At 44.7% G+C, this 21,718-nt stretch overlaps 2 protein-coding genes across 2 annotated transcripts in view; one reads left to right on the plus strand and one right to left on the minus strand.

Moving 5' to 3' along the window:
• Positions 1–21,718, minus strand: part of CBS (cystathionine beta-synthase) — a 494,065-nt gene that overhangs the window by 306,846 nt on the left and 165,501 nt on the right. The window lies entirely within an intron of this gene.
• CRYAA (crystallin alpha A) overlaps positions 19,185–21,718 on the plus strand; it is a 43,658-nt gene continuing 41,124 nt past the window's right edge. Inside the window, exon 1 of the mRNA XM_063441793.1 lies at positions 19,185–19,415. Within this exon, the coding sequence (XP_063297863.1) occupies positions 19,227–19,415 (189 nt within the window). The 5' untranslated portion in view covers positions 19,185–19,226. The remainder of the gene's footprint in view (positions 19,416–21,718) is intronic.

The raw sequence follows: 21,718 nt of genomic DNA on the forward strand, positions 1-21,718 counted from the left end.
CCTTCCATATTAATCTACTTAAAGAGTATCAGGAGAGGCCAGAGGATATTGCCGCTATATGTATTCCTGCTACAGAGGACCCCGATAACTTACCCATCCCAGATCTTTTAGCACCCAGAGAACCCCATAGCTTGCTTGACACTGTACAACTAGGGGAGCGACTAACCGCAGCAGAAAAGGGTCAGCTTAGGCAGTTAATAAAAGACTAACGTTCTCCCAGGAACCAGGATACACCATGCTAGCGACCCACTACGTAGAAACCCCAGGGCAAACCCCTCTTAGACAGACCCCCTACAGAATCCCTGAGGCAGTCAAGGAGGAAATGAAAAAGGAAGTACAGGAGATGTTGAGACTAGGAAGTCATAGAGCCATCTGACAGCCCCTGGGCTTCACCAGTAGTCCTAGTGCCCAAAAAGGACGGAGCTACCAGATTTTGTGTGGATTATAGACGACTCAATGACCATACAGTGACAGATGCGTACCCCATGCCCAGAGTGGATGAACTATTAGACCGCATTGCCAGGGGGCGATATCTGACCACCATTGATCTATGCAAGGGATACTGGCAGATTCCCCTGGCCAAGGAGTCTATCCCCAAGTCGGCGTTCGTCACCCCGTTTGGCTTGTACCAATTTAGGGTCATGCCATTTGGGATGAAGAACGCCCAAGCTACCTTTCAGCGCTTGGTAGATAGGCTCCTTGATGGCTTCCAGGACTTCGCTTGCGCGTACCTGGACGACATTGCGATCTATAGCGAAACGTGGGGGGAACACTTGAGACATGTAGAGGCTGTACTGGATCAGATTCGGGCAGCGGGCCTTACTCTGAAGCCAGAAAAATGTAACTTCGGCATGGCCAAGGTCTAGTACTTGGGACACAGGGTGGGGTGTGGGAAGCAGCGCCCAGAACCAGCTAAGGTTGAGCCTGTAGCCAACTGGCCCACGCCCCACACTAAGACTCGGGTACTGGCATTCTTAGGGACAGCAGGATACTACAGGAAGTTTGTCCCTGACTATAGCGCCATTGCCAAACCCCTGACAGACTTAACTAAAAAGAACCTGCCTAGGATAGTCCTGTGGTCTCCCGCCTGTGAAACAGCCTTTCAAGCCTTGAAAAATGCTCTGATCCACGCACCTGTTCTATCTGCCCCCGTCCCTAACAAAAGATTTGTCGTTCATACAGATGCATCCATGTATGGACTGGGGGCAGTTTTGAGCCAGATCGGAGAAGATGGGGGAGAACAACCTGTCGCGTATCTCAGCAGAAAACTGTTGCCCAGAGAAGTGAGTTACGCGGCAGTGGAAAAAGAGTGTTTAGCCCTGGTCTGGGCCCTAAAGAAACTTACACCATATTTGTATGGGCAAGAATTTACTTTGATTACAGACCATAATCCCCTGGTATGGTTGAACAGGGTAGCTGGAGATAATGGACGTTTGCTGAGATGGAGCCTAGTGCTACAGTCATATAATTTCTCCATCCAATACCGCCCTGGCAAGTTTAATGGAAATGCCGATGAACTGTCCAGACAAACGGAACTTTTGCCCTAACAGTTGGTCGGACAGACCCAAGTTGACCCGAAAAGGATCAATCCGGTTCTGCCGGAGTGTTCCACAAAAGGGGAGCAGTGTAACAGAACCTTACAGTTCCCTGGTGCCTGTGGAATAATCAAGGGAATTGTATTTTATGCCATCTGTTCGGTAGAAATGCAACTTATAAATAATGAATCAAACTACCGAACACTGGACCACCCTGCTGGTCATTAAGGGATATTTTACCTCCCAGTTCTATTTCAGCCGTTCGTATGGGTCAGCACGAATCCTTTGTGTTAAGTATAGGTGGCCGCCATTTCGGGACTTTGCACGTGTTCGCGGCCATCTTACGCACGAACAGCGATGTTTGCCAGCAATCGTCTGGAACTAAAAACGGCTACGCAAACAGGCGAACACCGCTGAGACCTCCATAGCACCGGGAATTCGTGCCAAAGCTACCGAACACCCTGCTGTTCGGTAGAAAGACTTAACAGACTATGGGGATTCTAGCGACCACCGAGATTCGAATGGATGGTAAGATTTTCGTGCCTTTTTACCGTACGAACGAAGACCGACCGCAAGGCCAAAACGTATGGAACTATTTTCGGCTAGTTTGTCTGTGCGGTCGGTCAAAACTTTGGAACTCCATAACTCCCGAACTGTACATCCGAATGGGCTGATATTTGGATATGTTGTTCCCCTGAATGAGAGCTATCCAGCAGTACTGGTTTAAAGGTCTACCCCCTGTTTTTTGGGTACATCCAGAACTTGAGTAAAATTGTGTATGTTTTAATTATCAGAGCCCTATCACCCCAGGCTCTGGGTTTGCAATGCTCCACTTGAGAGGGAAGATTCCCACACTGATTAAGCTCCAGGCTCACTGGAAAACGATAAAGCTGTGCAATATAGGACAGAGAGAGGCAGGACCTCCAATTGAATAGTATCAAAGACAATTTATTAAAAATAAATGGTTAAAAACTCTTACTTTGCGAGTGGTGGGTTATGCTAACATAGCTACCCACATAAAAGCATATAAACAGCAAATACAGAATCACTTCCTGGTTTCGTCCGTCCCGATCACGTGATCACTTCCGGGTCCGCCTCTCTCGTGACGTATGTGTGACGCGTTTCGCCCGCCTCCACAGGCTTCCTCTGACAACTGAAGCCTGTGGAGGCGGGCGAAACGCGGCACACATACGTCATGAGAGAGGCGGACCCGGAAGTGATCACGTGATCGGGACGGACGAAACCAGGAAGTGATTCTGTATTTGCTGTTTATATGCTTTTATGTGGGTAGCTATGTTAGCATAACCCACCACTCGCAAAGTAAGAGTTTTTAACCATTTATTTTTAATAAATTGTCTTTGATACTATTCAATTGGAGGTCCTGCCTCTCTCTGTCCTATATTGCACAGCTTTATCGTTTTCCAGTGAGCTTGGAGCTTAATCAGTGTGGGAATCTTCCCTCTCAAGTGGAGCATTGCAAACCCAGAGCCTGGGGTGATAGGGCTCTGGTAAATGTGAGTTCTTTCCCCACATCCCCCTTTTTCACATATTTTGGACCCTTTTCAGATAGTCTACACTATTTGTTGTCATTTTCTATTTACAGATCAGTTTAGCGCGCTTTTTTGGTAAATATTTGTATTTAATCTGTGTGTACTTCTGTATCACTGGTTTGGAGTGCTGCCATACTGTATGTTTTATATCCTATAGCGCTGACACCCTGTTGGTTCTTATTTATGTTTTAATTATGTTACATGTTATCTGAGGGGAGGAGACGTGGGGGTTGAACCATGTGGCGAAACCGAACTCGCCACGTGTCCTTGGAGGGGGCTGCTTGCCCGCCTCTTGCCTTTGGACTATGGACCAGACCTTATGTGAATGTGTTAACCCAGATAGTTATGCCATGGAGCCCATTCGTGTAGTTAAAGACTTCGGCTCCGTGGCGAGTGAACTGTGTGAGTAGGATCTGCGCGCTATTCGGTAGTTTTGTGCGCGCAGATCCCAGCTATCTGGGGATATGTGAAATGTCTGTGTGTTATGTGTAAATGTGACTTTATGTATTTTAAAGTGTTTTATGTCGTTTTGCAACCATGTGGTTAATGGAGTCTGCCTCTAGTCCTGGATAATTGGATTACTTCTCCAATTAACTCCAGGGCAGAAGGGAGGAAACCAGGGTGCATTGTGGGTATGTTTTTCTGCTAGCCAGGAGGGACAAAAGATACTTTTAGTAACTTTTGAACCCCTGGTCGGATTCATGCCATTTTTTAATATGTTGTTCCCCTGAATAGATTGATTGTGGATATGTATTTTTATGTGAATGTGATGTATGGTTTTAAAGTTCTGAAAGTTGTGTAAAAGTATATTTTACACTGTATGCATAATGGGATTATGTGTCACACTAAGGGGAGGGGATGTGTGGGAGGTAACATCTATGTAATTGGTTCTTTTATGCCTCCCCCTGGGTGTGGCCTGTATGTGTGAGTTGGAAATAAAAAGCCCGGCTGGATGAGCCAGTCCAGAGTTCCTGTTTTACCCTCAAAGTGATGTGTCGTCTCATTATTGGGGGAAGGATTTATTGCATGCTGTTCCAGTTGACTGCTAGGAGTACAAGCCTATTCGTATGGTTCCTATTCAATGGTCTACAGCATTCATATGCTTAGGAGGATTTAAAGGTTTCTCGGATTCGGTGATTGTGGTGTCTGCCAGAGTGCTTGGAGTCCTCAGGAAGCACTAGGAGAATCCATTAACGGAGGTACCAAGTCAGGGTGCCAGGCGATCCGTTACAAACCATGTATATGATTGGCTATTTTATACCTCCCCTTGGGTGTGTTCTGTTTGTACCTTACTGTAATAAAAACCAGGCTGGGTGTTCCAGCACTCAGTTCTTCTTGACCCTTCAAAACGTAGCCTTGTCTCGTTCTTGAAAGGGAATTATACTGGATTATTACTCTGCTCTTTTTTTACAGCTGAACCTGACTCTCCCTCTGGATCTCATGGATGGGATTATACCAGCTTTACTTTTATACAGCAGCTTGCCAAGGAAAAGGACGTCTCCAACGGCTGATACCCTCTCACTACCTGGGTAGCCGTTACAAGGTCTTTGGTGAGCACCTCATCGCTTATCCTATGGTAGGAAGGGAGCATCTCAAGCATCAACACAGCTGATAACGGTTATAACAAAAATATACAACATAAACAAAGTATATAAAGAGCAAATAGCTAAAAAGCATTATGCGGAGGACCCCAATGTTGGGATATTTATGGGATAATAATAGTAAACAGTTGAGAATTGCCCACTATTTCAATTCTCAGATCCCAAAGATCGTTATCGTGTAAGTGAAATATATTTCATATAAATAAAATCACAATTTGTTATAAAAATAGATACAATTTATTGTGAAATTTTTAAAATAATAATATTAAGTAACATGCGTGACAATAATCAATGAAATTTTAGTATAACATGAATATGCAATACAATATGGTAATGTAAAAACATCTCCCAATGGCTAAGACAAGATTTATGACTGTCTTTCACAGAGACAAAGAAAAAGTTTCACACAGAGAACAGAATTTCTCAGAGTGCAGCGTAAGGTCGTAAAAGTTTAGCTGGCAGTTAGAATAACCCTTTCAATGCTGGCTAGACCTCCTAGGTAATTAAGATCTATTCTTATGTAATTTTAAATAAAATAACATTTAAACCAGTTCATTAGTCACTTCCTAGAACCATCCAATAAAAGAAATCTACCATGTTCCATAAGTAGAATTTTTAACTTGTCTAAACAGATATTTTATCTTATTTTAGGACAAATCAATACGCCTGGATAAATATCACGATATGCTATCATGTGATAATAATCACATTAATATATATAATTATTATTAATCCCATCTGCAGATTGGGATGCTATAACCATATATATTCTTCAGTAACTAAGATTTCTGAATATCGAAATCTGATCGTGATTTATCCAGTCATATATCATGCTATTAGAAATTTTTAATTAATTTAGATTAATTAAATGAAGCCAGTATAATTACCAGTTAAGTAGATATTCTCACCAGATGTTCTCAGGTAGCTAAGTGTCAAGGAATGTTTCTTTCTCGCTCTGACTCTTTCTTAGCCTCTTACTGCTTCCTCTGCATCCCTTCTCTTGATTACCTCTCTCTTCCCTTTGTCTTAACTTTTAAAGGGAAAATGTATCTGTTGTCACTAAGTAATAGACCAATAGAAACATTGGAGGTGTGGTTATCTTCTAGATAGCAAATTAAGTATTTGATCTATAGAGGGCAGTCTCGTCCCACTAAACATACCTATCCAGGAAAGAGTTAACTTTTCCTGGTGGCTATTTTGACGTCATTTTGGCTTATCTATATGGTTGCCATAACTCAATTTTTCTGTCAGTTCAAAGCCTTTCCTTGAATTTTCTTCAGACTATGTGTCCCCAATTCCTACTGTAATTTCTAAAATTGACAGTTTAAACTTAATTTCAACTTCTAAATTTACAATGGGACTCTTATACATTATCGAAAGTAAAATTAAATTATTTAATCTTCTCTGTCACAAATGTCTGGCTTTAGAATTTATTCTATTCCATTAGCAATTAGACAGTCTCTTATCACTTGGTTTGCTTATACTATGCATTCCTTTAGCTCTGGCAAGTGGTTAGTTTTACAGAAAGGATAGAAATGTTGTGTCTCTTTGTGAACTTGAAAATAACAAAATGGAGTCTGGTCTGTTCAGAGTGACTCAGAATATACACTTTTAATTTCTATCATAGCACAAAAAATGTCTGCCGATATAAATACCCTGACATAACCCCCCTTTAGTGCATTTCATAGCCAAAATTAATTTAGCTTATGAATAAGCACTATAGAAGTTACCAGACATATTGTGCAATAACATCATTTATAACGTAGGCCCGTGCGTGGAATGAACATTTTTGTATATTTTTGTACCTGTAAGAGTTTCGAACTTTACACTTAGTACAATCAATCATAATATCATTATCATAACACACCCAATAACAATCTTAACATGGATGAACCAGTCAACACGAGCAATAAGGTCAGTATCTAACTCTAAGTATTTCAATGTGTCCACAGAAATGTTATCTTTCTTGATTGACATTTGGATAGTGTGGTTGGGCTTATCGATCATTCCAGTTTGCACTTCGTCAAGAAAAGCAAGTGTGTGGAACAATATTGGGTCGTGCAGAAATAGAAGTTCACGCTTAAATAAGTCATGACTTTGGTGCAACTCAGTGGATTTGGCAATTAACTCCGAATGCAAATTTGTTGTAACAACTGTGTCTTCCACAATAGTTAACACGTCTTGGAGAAGTGTTCTTTGCTGTTTTATCACCTGATGAATATCGTTAATGTGTTGCTTTAGCGCATAGATTTCCATATCCAGCTTTTGGACAGTAATAGAGTTGGCTGCAGACATTCCAGTTGCGACAACTGCACCGACAGTGGCACAAACTAATGCAACAATTATAGCGGTGAGGAACCTTTTGGGTCGGTTACTCATCGAAATAGAACTGGATACAAATGGTTTCTGGGCTTGCTCCAAGATGTTTCGCACACGGTCCTGTGCTCTTTGGAGGTGCATTTGGTACCAAGTCTGTAACTCAGGAAGCTGCATCGATGAAATGTTGTACGCCTTCTCAAAGGAAATCTTGGGGTCCAAGCTGATGAACACACGTCGGGTAAGGATCCTCTTCTCTGTCAAGATGAACCCTGGTGTCTCTTGAATCAGGATGCCGGAGGATGGTCCCATCTCTGCGATCGGGTCGGTCCGTAGCTCTTGGCACAGGAGCAGTACGATCCAGAAACACGCCACATCCTTCTTGGACATCTTTCGACAGTTACGGATCAGGAACTCGTTTCAGACTTATCTACTAATGATTCAAGGTTTGTTAAGTATACAAACTTATAACAGTGTGACATCACTTGGCCTAGGACAACACATTATTACGATTCATCAATATATGTATTCTCTCTAATTCTATTTTTATAACGTCATCCCTCACTACATTTATTACTGACTCCTCAGCAATATGCCTATAGCAGTTAAATAAGCTAGTAACCTGCTTAGAAAATGTAGTTATTGGATGGCAAGGAAATGGTTAATGACATGAACGTACATGAGATCATGGCACATCACAACATTTCACATCATACGATACCACGTGAATCAAGCATTCATCCAGGTTAGTCGTTCACCCTTCATCCGAATCCACACCTATAATCCTTAAAGGGACACTCCAGGCACCCAGACCACTTCTGCTCATTGGAGTGGTCTGGGTGCCAACTCCCACTACCCTTAATCCTGCAAGTGTAATTATTGCAGTTTTTTTTTTAACTGCAATAATTTACCTTGCAGAGTTAAGTCCTCCCCTAGTGGCTGTCTACTAGACAGCCACTAGAGGGAACTTCCTGCTCTTTAGCACTGGTTTTCTGTGCTAGAGCGTCGCTGGACATCCTCACGCTGTGTGAGGACCTCTATTCCCCATAGGGAAGCATTGAAATTAATTTTCAATGCTTTCCTATGGGGTGCGCTAATGCGCATGCGCGGCATTGCCGCGCATGCGCATTAGGTCTCCTCGGCCGGCCGGCGGGATCAGTCTCGCCCACCGGCCGACGTAAGCTGAAGGAGGAGCGGCGGGGGAGGAGGAAGCAGCGACGTGGGACATGTCGCTGCCTCTGGTAAGTCACTGAAGGGGTTTTCACCCCTTCAGCGACCGGGGATTGGGGAGTGGGAGTGAGAGGGACCCTCCAATGCCAGGAAAACGGATCGTTTTCCTGGCACTGGAGTTTCCCTTTAATTGAGATTTAGGATGACAAGCACGCAACTGGTTAATGTGAACCCACTTTTCAATAAAATCACCATCCTTAGGAATTTTTATTTTGTACGCTACTGGGGAAATTTTGTCAATGATGACATATGGCCCTTTCCAAGAAGGTAAAAATTTATTTTCCTTGACTTGATTTCGCGCAAAGTTATACAGATAGACTTGATCTGTTATCTCATATTCCTTTTTCGTGGTTTTTAAATCGTAATAGGTCTTAACCCCTGTCGCTGCTTTTTCTAGATTATTTTGGGCAAAAGCAAACGCATGCTGTAAATGCTTGCGTAAATCTTCGATATACTGATGCGTAGTGGCAGCATTGATCAAATTATGATCCGAAGTACGATATAGTAAATGCTGTGGTAAAACCATCTTTCTTCCTGTCATCAATTTAAAAGGTGCCAATTTTGTAGCAGTGCTAGGTGTAGCTCTAATCGCCATTAAAACTAGGGGCAATTTAATGTCCCAGTCTTTACCAGACTCCTAAACATACTTCTTCAGAATATTAACGATAGACTGGTTATATCGCTCTACCCTCCCGCTAGACGCAGCGCGGTATGCAATATGTAGCTTTCGTTTAACACCTAGAATTTTCCACATCTTAGCCATTACTTCGCTGGTAAAATGACTACCTCTGTCTGACTCAATTCTTTGAGGCAGACCGAACCTGGAAAAGACATGGTTAATCAACAAAGTGGCGCACACGGTACTCGTGTTCTCTTTACAAGGCAAACACTCTATCCACTTTGTGTACATACATGTGACGGTTAACATGTATTTGTTACCTCTTGAAGATCTTGTTACAGGACCTATAAAGTCAATTTGAATATCAGACCAGGGTAATGACACCCCCCTCTTCTGAAGTGGTGCACGATGGGTTGGACCATGGGGTTGATATTGTGGACAAATCAAGCATCCCTGACAGTATGTCTTAACATCTCTTAACATGTGTGGCCAATATGCATAATCACGCAATATCTCATATGTGATCTTATCACCACGATGCCCAGATGTAGGTGCATCATGTGCGTGTTAGAGCATTAACCCTCGGTATACAGTTGGGACTACCCATTGTTGAATACCATGTTTAGAAGTTCTGACCAGCAACCCATCCATGATACTAAATTGGACTTTATATCACATTAAGATTCGTAAATCTTCATTTTCTTTGCAATCCTCATCTGTGATGGGATTGACAGTAGGGTCTTCTATATGTTTATAGAATATGCCTATGACCGGATCGTTTTTCTGACTGGTAATCAGAAAAGCTGGTAATCAGAAAAGACTGGTAATCAGAAAGGAGCTTCTTGACTCCATTGCGCGACATGTAAGTCGGCATTATCTTTAGCCTGTCGTCTAGTTATGGCTTCAACGTGAATTGAACCCATAAGATCATCAATGTTTAGGGTTTCACCATTGATGGCTGCTTGTTTTGCCAGTGAATCGGCTAAGTCATTACCATCCTTGTCAATACCTTCTATTTCAGAATGGCCTTTGGTTTTCTTCCAAAATATGGTTAAACCATGTTCCTTAACCAACTCATCTATTTTACAAAACAATTTCCCATGTTTAACAGGTTTGTTATTGCTTTTCAGCATTTGGTTACGTTTCCAGCTAGGCAGATATTCAACGAAACTATTGCGAACATAGTTGGAATCAGTTATGATAACAAATTCTGTGATACAATATTCTATTGCCATTTGAATGGTCTTATATACTGCACAGAGTTCGGCTATCTGACTGCTTTTGGGACCAATATTGTATCCTATAGATACATTGGGATAATCCCCTATCCAGGCGATTCCGATACCTGCAACTAACTTCCGTTCAGCACCAGCGACGTGGTGATATGAACAACCATCAATGTATACCCACGGTAGTGGTCGACAGTATTCCTCGTCATAAACTTTACAAGGGGATAGTAATTGCTCTTCTAGGAAGTTATCTCCGGTGTCATTATCATCCAGAGATGGAGCAGTACAGTCATGTAATTCTGCTAAACCTTGGGCAACTGGGCTTCTCTTATTGTGTTTATAACGGACTTCTAACGGCCATACCTGTAAGGATAGAGTCCATGCAGTAATCCGACTGTTAGAGAGATTACCGTCTCTAATTCTTTCACTCTGCAGATACTGTAGAGGTTGGTGAGCTGTTTCTACAATTATTTTCTCACCTTGGATATAGCTACGAAAATTTTGTAGTGCCCAGACAGTCGACAATAACGCCTTCTCACACGTGTTGAATTTAACTTCAACAGGTGACAAAGTCTTGCAAGCATATGCAATAACTTTGTTTAAACTGTCCTGCTTCTGATACAGAACAGCACTGATGCTTAAATCGGTATATCCTGTCTCCAGATAGAAGGGTTTACCCCCCATCTGGGTATGCTAAACAGGGTGCCTGAGTGAGCTTCCTCCTCAGTTCACTTACCGCTTGGTCCTGAGGCTCCCCCAGTTCCAGGTAGTTTCCTTTTTAAGCAGGTGTAAGAGTGGTTTCGTTATTTCTGCATAGTTATCTATAAACTTAAGGGAGTAGTTAGTCATACCAAGGAAAGATCTAAATTCCCTCATGTTTGAAGGTGTTTTAGCCTTTAGTACGGCTTCAACCTTATTCCTCTGGGGATTTAATCCTTCAGAAGTTACCTCATGTCCGAGGAAGTTGACATGGGTGCGACACCATTGCGCTTTATGTAAAGACAGTTTAATCCCTGCCTCTCTTAACTGAGTGAGAACATGTCTAATCTCTATGATATGCTTATCAAAGGAAGTGCTTTTCAGCAAGACATCGTCGACATATGATAACGTTCCTCTCTCAAGTGCGTCAGGCATAGCTTTATGCATGAACACAGCGAATTCATGACCAGAGTTTATGTAACAGAAGGGCATACAGGTCCAGGTATACTGCTGCTTTCTAAATGTGAAGGCCAATTTGTATTGGTCTTCATCATGGACTGGTACAGTCCAATATCCCTGCGCACAGTCAATGGCAGTGAATATTTTGGATCCCTGCATTTGTACCAAACATTGGTCTATGTATGGCACAGGCCAACCAGAGATATAGACGCGTTTATCTAGCTGTCGCAAGTCAGCGCATAAACGCCATTGTCCATTAGGTTTCAGAATCCCCAAGATCAGATTATTATGCGAACTTTGCACTGGACGTATAATGCCCCTTTCCTTTAAATTCTGAATGATGTCTTGTAGACCATCATATGACGCTAATGGGAGTCTATATTGTTTGATAAATACAGGTGGTAAATTTGGATCAGTTTGTATTCTGGCTACGTGGAGGTTAGTTAACCCACAGTCGTAGGAATCTTTGGCAAAAATATCTTGGAATTCCAAAAGGATTTCCTTTAGCTGCTGTCGCTCAGCATCGTTGGAGCAACCATCAGCTAAAGATATTTGCTCTTCTAGCCTTTCCTGAAATCCTGGAAAGATTTCAGGCTGGCCTATCTCATAAGCTTCTTCAAGCCTAGAAGTTAGGTCAGTTCGGTGTTGACTTACCTTTTCTCTTTGGTCGTGATACTCTTGTGATTCCTGCTCATTGAGCGGATGATCGAAGGTGATTGATGCTTCTTCGATTTTACATGAGCCGTCTTCGACGTTGAAGGGATATACAGATAGGATAGTGAATAATCCTTCTGGAGAGGAATGGAATATTTGATCGACAATTTCGTCCTCAGTTAAGTATTCTTCAGGGATGAGGCCTATAATTTGGTTTTGGAAACCAAATGTATAGTATTCAGCATCCAATGCTAGACCTAATAACGTTCCTTTTGGTAAAGTAACACTATTGGGTGTAACATTGTTGACCATTATATATGTGGGAGTCTTACCAATACTTACCCTTGGTGTATGCGTTACCACCATCCCTAATTGTTGTATCCTGTTGGATAAACAGATTAGGGCATCAGAGTTTTCTAATCTCTGACCCTCCTTGACCTGTAGGGGTAAAAGAAAATTACTTGTCCCTTGTGGAATGGTTATGTCATCAGGTACTTGGATACTTACCGCATATGGTAGTATTTGTCCGGATTTCAGGGCGTTTTCCTCATGAAGGTATCCACAAGGATTACCTTTTAACCTTTTCCACAAGTTGGAATTGATCAGGTCAAGGTGTATGGCAAAGCGATGTATGACATCATTGCCGATGTAAACCTGATAGCGAGGTTCGTCTATCATTAGGAATAAATGTTTAACTGTCTTATTTCCAATGGAAATAGATAGTAAACATTTTGCTATCACATTGTGACTCTCTGATTCGCCATCCAGGTTCTTGATCCACCTGTCATGTGGGTACCTGATCATTTTAGGATTAGCGATCTGCTTTAACAGACTTCTGCTAATATAGCTGTTCTCACTCTTTAAGTCCAGCTTTGCATTCCTATTTCTTCCTAAGTCATTTATCTGAATAGGAAAGAATAAGTTATCATTAACCCTTTCAATTCTGGCAAGGAATTGAGCATGACCTGCCAGATCAACAGATTCAACATAATCCCTGTGGAGAGAAATGGTTAAAACATCACCTTCCAGAGAGACATTCTGGATTCTCTCTGGAGCAATTCTTACAGAGTGCTCATCTACAGGTGCGATTGCCTCATTCACCTGCAGGATAGTCACGTCAGGTGACTGACTATTCCTAAAATGTACCTCTATCGAGTCAGGTCTTTCTTCTATTACATGGCAGTTACGATCAGATTGTACATGTGATTTCTCATAGGTTATAGGAACCTTAGCTTGTGACCATACAATTCCATTCACACAGTCAATAATTGTGTTAAGTCTTCTGAGTATGTCTATACCCAGAATCAGTCGGTTATAGGGGGGATCTACCACTATCACCGGGTGTCTAAAGGTTTTGTTACCTATTTTAAACTTTAACCAGGTATTGCCAATAACATGAAGTGCATTTCCTCCTACACTCAACAGAGCATTGGGGAAATCTTCGGCTTATCCGATGCTAAGTCCATTACCTGCTGGAAGTAGGTATTGGATAAGATGGTGGCTTGTGAACCAGTATCTATTAACCCTTTGAAAGGCTGGGGTAGCAAATCCTGTATTTCTACAGACATGTAGTACCTTCCTTCATGTTCTTCTAATTCACATAAGAATTTAGAATGTGTCAACATATTACTTGTTTTCCATACATTACCAGTCACAGCAGTGGTTTCTACCTGTACTGAGGAATGCTCAGTCTTACCCACAGGCCCATCCTTCAATCGCCATGGAGTCAAAGTCTTTCACAAGTCTTTTGGTACACGATTGACTCCATGGGATGGCTATTTGGGTTAAGTCCATGCGGACGTTACAAACTCCCTAACGGACCGGTGTTCGTATGCCTCGACGAAATAGACAGGCAGTCGGTAGTCTTCAGCGGTGTTCGGTAGATAAAGTGTCCGTTTTTAGTTCCATAGAATCCTTGCCGAACACCGCTGGTCCTTCGCGTGTTCCAAAATGGCCGCCGCCTCGTGGTCGGCATACGAACAACGACCACCCATACGAATAGAATAGAGAGGTATCTGCTGTTAACCACAATGCTCTAATTGGGGCCAAGAGGTTAACCAGCAGCACACTCCTCTCCTGGGTGGCCGCCTGTTCGGTAGTTTCAATCGGTACTTAGAGAAACACAATTAAACGAAATAGAGGCAAACAGACGAACCAGCAATCTTAGTCCCTGCAGATGGATCTGTCACAGTCGCCCTCCATTAGTTCTGCTATGAGGGTAGCTTTCTTTTTGTTGCTTGCGTAGTCCTTTGCGTAGTCCTCTTTAGTCTCTCGTACTGCTGGGCCATTCACCAGTTGTCTTTATGCGTTCCATTCAATCCTGTCGCTTGCCACCAGTTGTTAAGACCTGCAGTGGTATGTTGCACAGTACCTGCCCTGGAGAGCCGAGCATGACAAGCCAGAGGGAGAGGAGTTTGATGGTCCTGGCTTGTTATGGGAGTCTTTTTCAGAGCCTGAATTTGGGAGCCCCACACAAGCCCGGTTCAGTGATCTCTTTGATTGGAGGGAGAGCAGGTATGACTGGGACGACACTCAGGAGATAGAGCAAGACCTGGTCCACCTAGTGTCCTGAGAGATGGAGCTGGAACAGGGCTACCAACATCTGTTCCACTCCAGTGAGAAGGCTCAGCAGGGAAGCGGAGACCCAGATCCAGACCCATTCAGCTGGGCAGATATTGAGGAGATGTACTCGGAACGAGATCTCTCCACCGGTCCTTCAGGGAATTGGGAGCCCAGTCTCCATTCCCCAGCGGCAGTTTGAAGTGCAGGGAGAAGAGAGCAGCGTCCTCCCTCCCCAGCGGCAGGCTGAGTTACAGCGGGCAGAGGTAGTTGTTCCTGCCCCCCAGCAGCAGAGTGATATGCCGGGAAGGCAGTGTGAAGTGCAGGTAGAGGAGAGCAGCGTCCTCCCTCCCCAGCGTCAGGCTGAGTTACAGGGGGCAGAGGTAGTTGTTCCTGCCCCCCAGCAGCAGAGTGAGATGCCGGGAAGGCAGTGTGAAGTCCAGGGAGAGGAGAGCGGTGTCCTCCCTCCCCAGCGATTTTTTTGGGGAATTGGGAGCCCAGTCTCCATTCCCCAGCGGCAGTGTGATGTGCCGGGAATTGGGAGCCCAGTCTCCATTCTCCAGCGGCAGTGTTATTTGTTGGGAATTGGGAGCCCAGTCTCCAGTCCCCAGCGGCAGAGTGTCCAGCAGGGAATAGAAAGCCCAGTCTCCTTTCCCCAGCAGCAGGACTCTGTGTTGGGAGGAGAGACAGTCGGTCTCCCTCCGCAAAGACTGGAAGTATGTCTGGGAGAGGAGCTTGTTACCACCTCTCCCCAGCGGCTGAGTCCCACCGCCCAGCAGGTCAGCTACATACCCTAGTAGTGAGAGGGTATCAGCCGTTGGAGACGTCCTTTTTCCAAGCAAGCTGCTGTGTAGTAGTGGAGTTGCTTATTCCCATCCACGAGATCCAAGAGAAGAGTCACGCATAGCTGTTAAAATAGCAAGGTGGTTATGCAGTAAATCCCCTTCCAAGAACGAGACGAGGCTACGTTTTGAAGGGTCAAGAAGAACTAAATTTTAATGACAAGGATTCTCCTTTTATGTGATTCTGCCCATGCAAGGGAGACACCCACATAATTAACACAACAACCAATAAAACATAAGGTACATCCCACACATCTCCTCCCCTCGGATAAGCTTGTAACCCAATTAACAGAAACACATTTTTCCCCAAGTTTTGGATGTACCCCAAATACCTGGTGTCCCCAGATAGCCCTATTCTGGGGGACCAACATATAAAAAAAATCAGCCCATTCGGTTCAGTTGTTCGGGAGATATGGGACTTTAAAGTTTTGACCGACCGCACAGGCAAAGTAGCCGTAAATAGTTCCATGAATTTTGGCCTTGCGGTCAGTCTTTGTTCGTGTGTTAAAAGTCACAGAAAGGCTTGCCATCCATGCGTAACTCGACGTTCGCTAGCATCCCCATAGACTATTAAGTCTTTCTACCGAACGGCAGGGTGTTCGGTAGTTTTGGCACGAAGTTCTAGTGTTATGGAGGTCTCAGCGGTGTTTGCCTACTCGAGTGTCCGATTTTAGTTCCAGACGCTCTACGGCAAAACACCGCTGTTCGGGAGTTAAGATGGCCGCGAACACGTGTAAAAGTCCCGAAATGGCGGCCACCCAGGAACTGAAACAACGCGTTCGTGCGTTTCCCATTGAAGCTGAATGTGCCGATCAGGGAGGTAAATAACCACTTAATTAACCAGCAGGGTGGTCCGGTGTTCGGTAGTTTGTATTTGTATAGGGAATACGTTAGAAGTCCCAAACTGCTGTATAGTAATATCCACACGAAAACAGGTAAGGATCTTCAATTTGTTACACTCACCTGTAACTATACCTGTAATATGTGAGCAGGGACCCCTCACCTGTAACTATACCTGTAATATGTGAGCAGGGACCCTCACCTGTAACTATACCTGTAATATGTGACCGGCGCCCCTTACCTGTAACTATACCTGTAATATGTGAGCAGGGACCCCTCACCTGTAACTATACCTGTAATATGTGAGCAGGGACCCTCACCTGTAACTATACCTGTAATATGTGACCGGCGCCCCCTGTAACTATACCTGTAATATGTGAGCAGGGACCCCTCACCTGTAACTATACCTGTAATATGTGAGCAGGGACCCTCACCTGTAACTATACCTGTAATATGTGACCGGCGCCCCTTACCTGTAACTATACCTGTAATATGTGAGCAGCGACCCCTCACCTGTAACTATACCTGTAATATGTGAGCAGGGACCCTCACCTGTAACTATACCTGTAATATGTGACCGGCGCCCCTTACCTGTAACTATACCTGTAATATGTGAGCAGCGACCCCTCACTTGTAACTATACCTGTAATATGTGAGCAGGGACCCTCACCTGTAACTATACCTGTAATATGTGAGCAGGGATCCCTCACCTGTAACTATACCTGTAATATGTGAGCAGGGACCCTCACCTGTAACTATACCTGTAATATGTGAGCAGGGATCCCTCACCTGTAACTATACCTGTAATATGTGAGCAGGGATCCCTCACCTGTAACTATACCTGTAATATGTGACTGGCGCCCCTTACCTGTAACTATACCTGTAATATGTGAGCAGGGACCCCTCACCTGTAACTATACCTGTAATATGTGAGCAGGGATCCCTCACCTGTAACTATACCTGTAATATGTGAGCAGGGATCCCTCACCTGTAACTATACCTGTAATATGTGAGCAGGGATCCCTCACCTGTAACTATACCTGTAATATGTGAGCAGGGATCCCTCACCTGTAACTATACCTGTAATATGTGAGCAGGGACCCCTCACCTGTAACTATACCTGTAATATGTGAGCAGGGATCCCTCACCTGTAACTATACATGTAATATGTGAGCAGGGATCCCTCACCTGTAACTATACCTGTAATATGTGAGCAGGGATCCCTCACCTGTAACTATACCTGTAATATGTGAGCAGGGATCCCTCACCTGTAACTATACCTGTAATATGTGAGCAGGGATCCCTCACCTGTAACTATACCTGTAATATGTGATCAGGGATCCCTCACCTGTAACTATACCTGTAATATGTGAGCAGGGACCCCTCACCTGTAACTATACCTGTAATATGTGAGCAGGGATCCCTCACCTGTATCTATACCTGTAATATGTGATCAGGGATCCCTCACCTGTAACTATACCTGTAATATGTGAGCAGGGATCCCTCACCTGTAACTATACCTGTAATATGTGAGCAGGGACCCCTCACCTGTAACTATACCTGTAATATGTGAGCAGGGACCCCTCACCTGTAACTATACCTGTAATATGTGAGCAGGGATCCCTCACCTGTAACTATACCTGTAATATGTGAGCAGGGATCCCTCACCTGTAACTATACCTGTAATATGTGAGCAGGGATCCCTCACCTGTAACTATACCTGTAATATGTGAGCAGGGATCCCTCACCTGTAACTATACCTGTAATATGTGAGCAGGGATCCCTCACCTGTAACTATACCTGTAATATGTGAGCAGGGATCCCTCACCTGTAACTATACCTGTAATATGTGAGCAGGGATCCCTCACCTGTAACTATACCTGTAATATGTGAGCAGGGATCCCTCACCTGTAACTATACCTGTAATATGTGAGCAGGGATCCCTCACCTGTAACTATACCTGTAATATGTGAGCAGGGATCCCTCATCTGTAACTATACCTGTAATATGTGAGCAGGGATCCCTCATCTGTAACTATACCTGTAATATGTGAGCAGGGATCCCTCACCTGTAACTATACCTGTAATATGTGAGCAGGGACCCCTCACCTGTAACTATACCTGTAATATGTGAGCAGGGATCCCTCACCTGTAACTATACCTGTAATATGTGAGCAGGGATCCCTCATCTGTAACTATACCTGTAATATGTGAGCAGGGATCCCTCATCTGTAACTATACCTGTAATATGTGAGCAGGGATCCCTCACCTGTAACTATACCTGTAATATGTGAGCAGGGACCCCTCACCTGTAACTATACCTGTAATATGTGAGCAGGGATCCCTCACCTGTAACTATACCTGTAATATGTGAGCAGGGACCCCTCACCTGTAACTATACCTGTAATATGTGAGCAGGGATCCCTCACCTGTAACTATACCTGTAATATGTGAGCAGGGATCCCTCACCTGTAACTATACCTTTAATATGTGAGCAGGGGACCCTCACCTGTTACTGTATGAGTTAATACAAGAGCAGGGCCCCCTCACCTGTTACGGGTATGATTTAAAACAAGCAGGGGCCCCTCATCTGTTACTGTATAATTTAATACAAGAGCAGGGGCCCCCCACTGTCACTGTATGATTTAATATAAGAGCAGGGCCCCCCCACTGTCACTGTATAATTTAATATAAGAGCAGGGGCCCCCCACTGTCACTGTATGATTTAATACAAGCAGGGGCCCCTCACCTGTAACTGTACCTGTAATATGTGAGCAGGGACCCTCAGGGACTTTGTGGGTGTAATATATAAGTAGGGGTCCTCACCTGTAATTCTACCTGAAAAATTATGGTTTCTTGACCCGTATCACTATACACTCACAGAGCTCTATTCATTTGGCTCCCAGTCACACAGACGGGGGGCCGTGGGTCAGACAGGGAATTTTGCTGACCGTGGATGAGATAATGTCTCTCTGGAGGGCTCTGTGTAATCCCCTCTTCTGTGTGTAATCCTCCCTCCTTTCTGTGCTGGGTATTTAAGGGGAAGGATTGTGCCCTGTAACCTACTGCTCTGTATCCAGCATCCCGTCTCACCATGGACATCACTATCCAGCATCCCTGGTTCAAACGCGCTCTGGGCCCCTTCTATCCCAACCGTCTCTTCGACCAGATCTTTGGGGAGGGCATGTTCGACTACGACATGTACCCATTCTTCTCTTCCACTGTCAGCCCCTACTACAGGCAGAGTCTCTTCCGTGGCTTCATGGACTCCGGCATCTCTGAGGTGAGACCACCAATAACGTTACCATGTGAGAGAGCAAGAGAGACAGCAGACAATAATATTGTGACAGTGCAAAACAGACAGGGGTCAGGGATAATGTGACCGTGTTAATCTGTGTTAGAGACAGACAGGGGCCAGGGATAATGTGACCGCGTTACTCTGTGATAGAGACAGACAGGGGCCAGGGATAATGTGACTGCGTTACTCTGTGTTAGAGACAGACAGGGGCCAGGGATAATGTGACCTTGTTACTCTGTGTTAGAGACAGACAGGGGCCAGGGATAATGTGACCGCGTTACTCTGAGATAGAGACAGACAGGGGCCAGGGATAATGTGACCGCGTTACTCTGTGTTAGAGACAGACAGGGGCCAGGGATAATGTGAACGCGTTAATCTGTGTTAGAGACAGACAGGGGCCAGGGATAATGTGACCGCGTTACTCTGTGTTAGAGACAGACAGGGGCCAGGGATAATGTGAATGCGTTACTCTGTGTTAGAGACAGACAGGGGACAGGGATAAAGTGACCACGTTACTCTGTGATAGAGACAGACAGGGGCCAGGGATAATGTGACCGCGTTACTCTGTGATAGAGACAGACAGGGGCCAGGGATAATGTGACCGCGTTACTCTGTGATAGAGACAGACAGGGGCCAGGGATAATGTGACCGCATTACTCTGTGTTAGAGACAGACAGGGGCCAGGGATAATGTGACCGCGTTACTCTGAGATAGAGACAGACAGGGGCCAGGGATAATGTGACCGCGTTACTCTGTGTTAGAGACAGACAGGGGCCAGGGATAATGTGAACGCGTTAATCTGTGTTAGAGACAGACAGGGGCCAGGGATAATGTGACCGCGTTACTCTGTGTTAGAGACAGACAGGGGCCAGGGATAATGTGAATGCGTTACTCTGTGTTAGAGACAGACAGGGGACAGGGATAAAGTGACCACGTTACTCTGTGTTAGAGACAGACAGGGGCCAGGGATAATGTGACCATGTTACTCTGTGTTAGAGACAGAGAGGGGCCAGGGATAATGTGAATGCGTTACTCTGTGTTAGAGACAGACAGGGGCCAGGGATAATGTGACCTCGTTACTCTGTGAGAGAGACAGACAGGGGCCAGGGATAATGTGACCTCGTTACTCTGTGAGAGAGACAAACAGGGGCCAGGGATAATGTGACCGAGTTACTCAATTATAGAGACAGACAGGGGCCAGGGATAATGTGACCGCGTTACTCTGTGTTAGAGACAGGCAGGGGCCAGGGATAATGTTACCAAGTCACTCTGTGTTAGAGACAGACAGGGGCCAGGGATAATGTGACAGCGTTACTCTGTCTTAGAGACAGACAGGGGCCAGGGATAATGTGACCATATTACTCTGTGTTAGAGACAGACAGGGGCCAGGGATAATGTGACCGCGTTACTCTGTCTTAGAGACAGACAGGGGCCAGGGATAATGTGACCATATTACTCTGTGTTAGAGACAGACAGGGGCCAGGGATAATGTGAATGCGTTACTCTGTGTTAGAGACAGACAGGGGCCAGGGATAATGTGACCTCATTACTCTGTGAGAGAGACAGACAGGGGCCAGGGATGATGTGACCTCGTTACTCTGTGAGAGAGACAGACAGGGGCCAGGGTTAATGTGACCGCGTTACTCTGTGTTAGAGAGAGACAGGGGCCAGGGATAATGTGACCGCGTTACTCAATTATAGAGACAGACAGGGGCCAGGGATAATTTGACCGCGTTACTCTGTGTTAGAGACAGACAGGGGCCAGGGATAATGTGACCGCGTTACTCAGTTATAGAGACAGAAAGGGGCCAGGGATAATGTGACCGCGTTACTCAGTTATAGAGACAGACAGGGGCCAGGGATAATGTGACCGCGTTACTCAGTTATAGAGACAGAAAGGGGCCAGGGATAATGTGACCTTGTTACTGTATGTTAGAGACAGAAAGGGGCCAGGGTTAATGTGACCGCGTTACTCTGTGTTAGAGACAGACAGGGGCCAGGGATAATGTGACCGCGTTACTCTGTGTTAGAGACAGACAGGGGCCAGGGATAATGTGACCTCGTTACTCTGTGTTAGAGAGAGACAGAGGCCAGGGATAATGTGACCTTGTTACTCTGTGATAGATACAGACAGGGGCCAGGGATAATGTGACCTCGTTACTCTGTTTTAGAGAGAGACAGAGGCCAGGGATAATGTGACCTTGTTACTCTGTGATAGATACAGACAGGGGCCAGGGATAATGTTACCAAGTCACTCTGTGTTAGATACAGACAGGGGCCAGGGATAA

This window comes from Pelobates fuscus, chromosome 1 (assembly GCF_036172605.1).
Source record: "Pelobates fuscus isolate aPelFus1 chromosome 1, aPelFus1.pri, whole genome shotgun sequence".
NCBI lineage: Eukaryota > Metazoa > Chordata > Amphibia > Anura > Pelobatidae > Pelobates > Pelobates fuscus.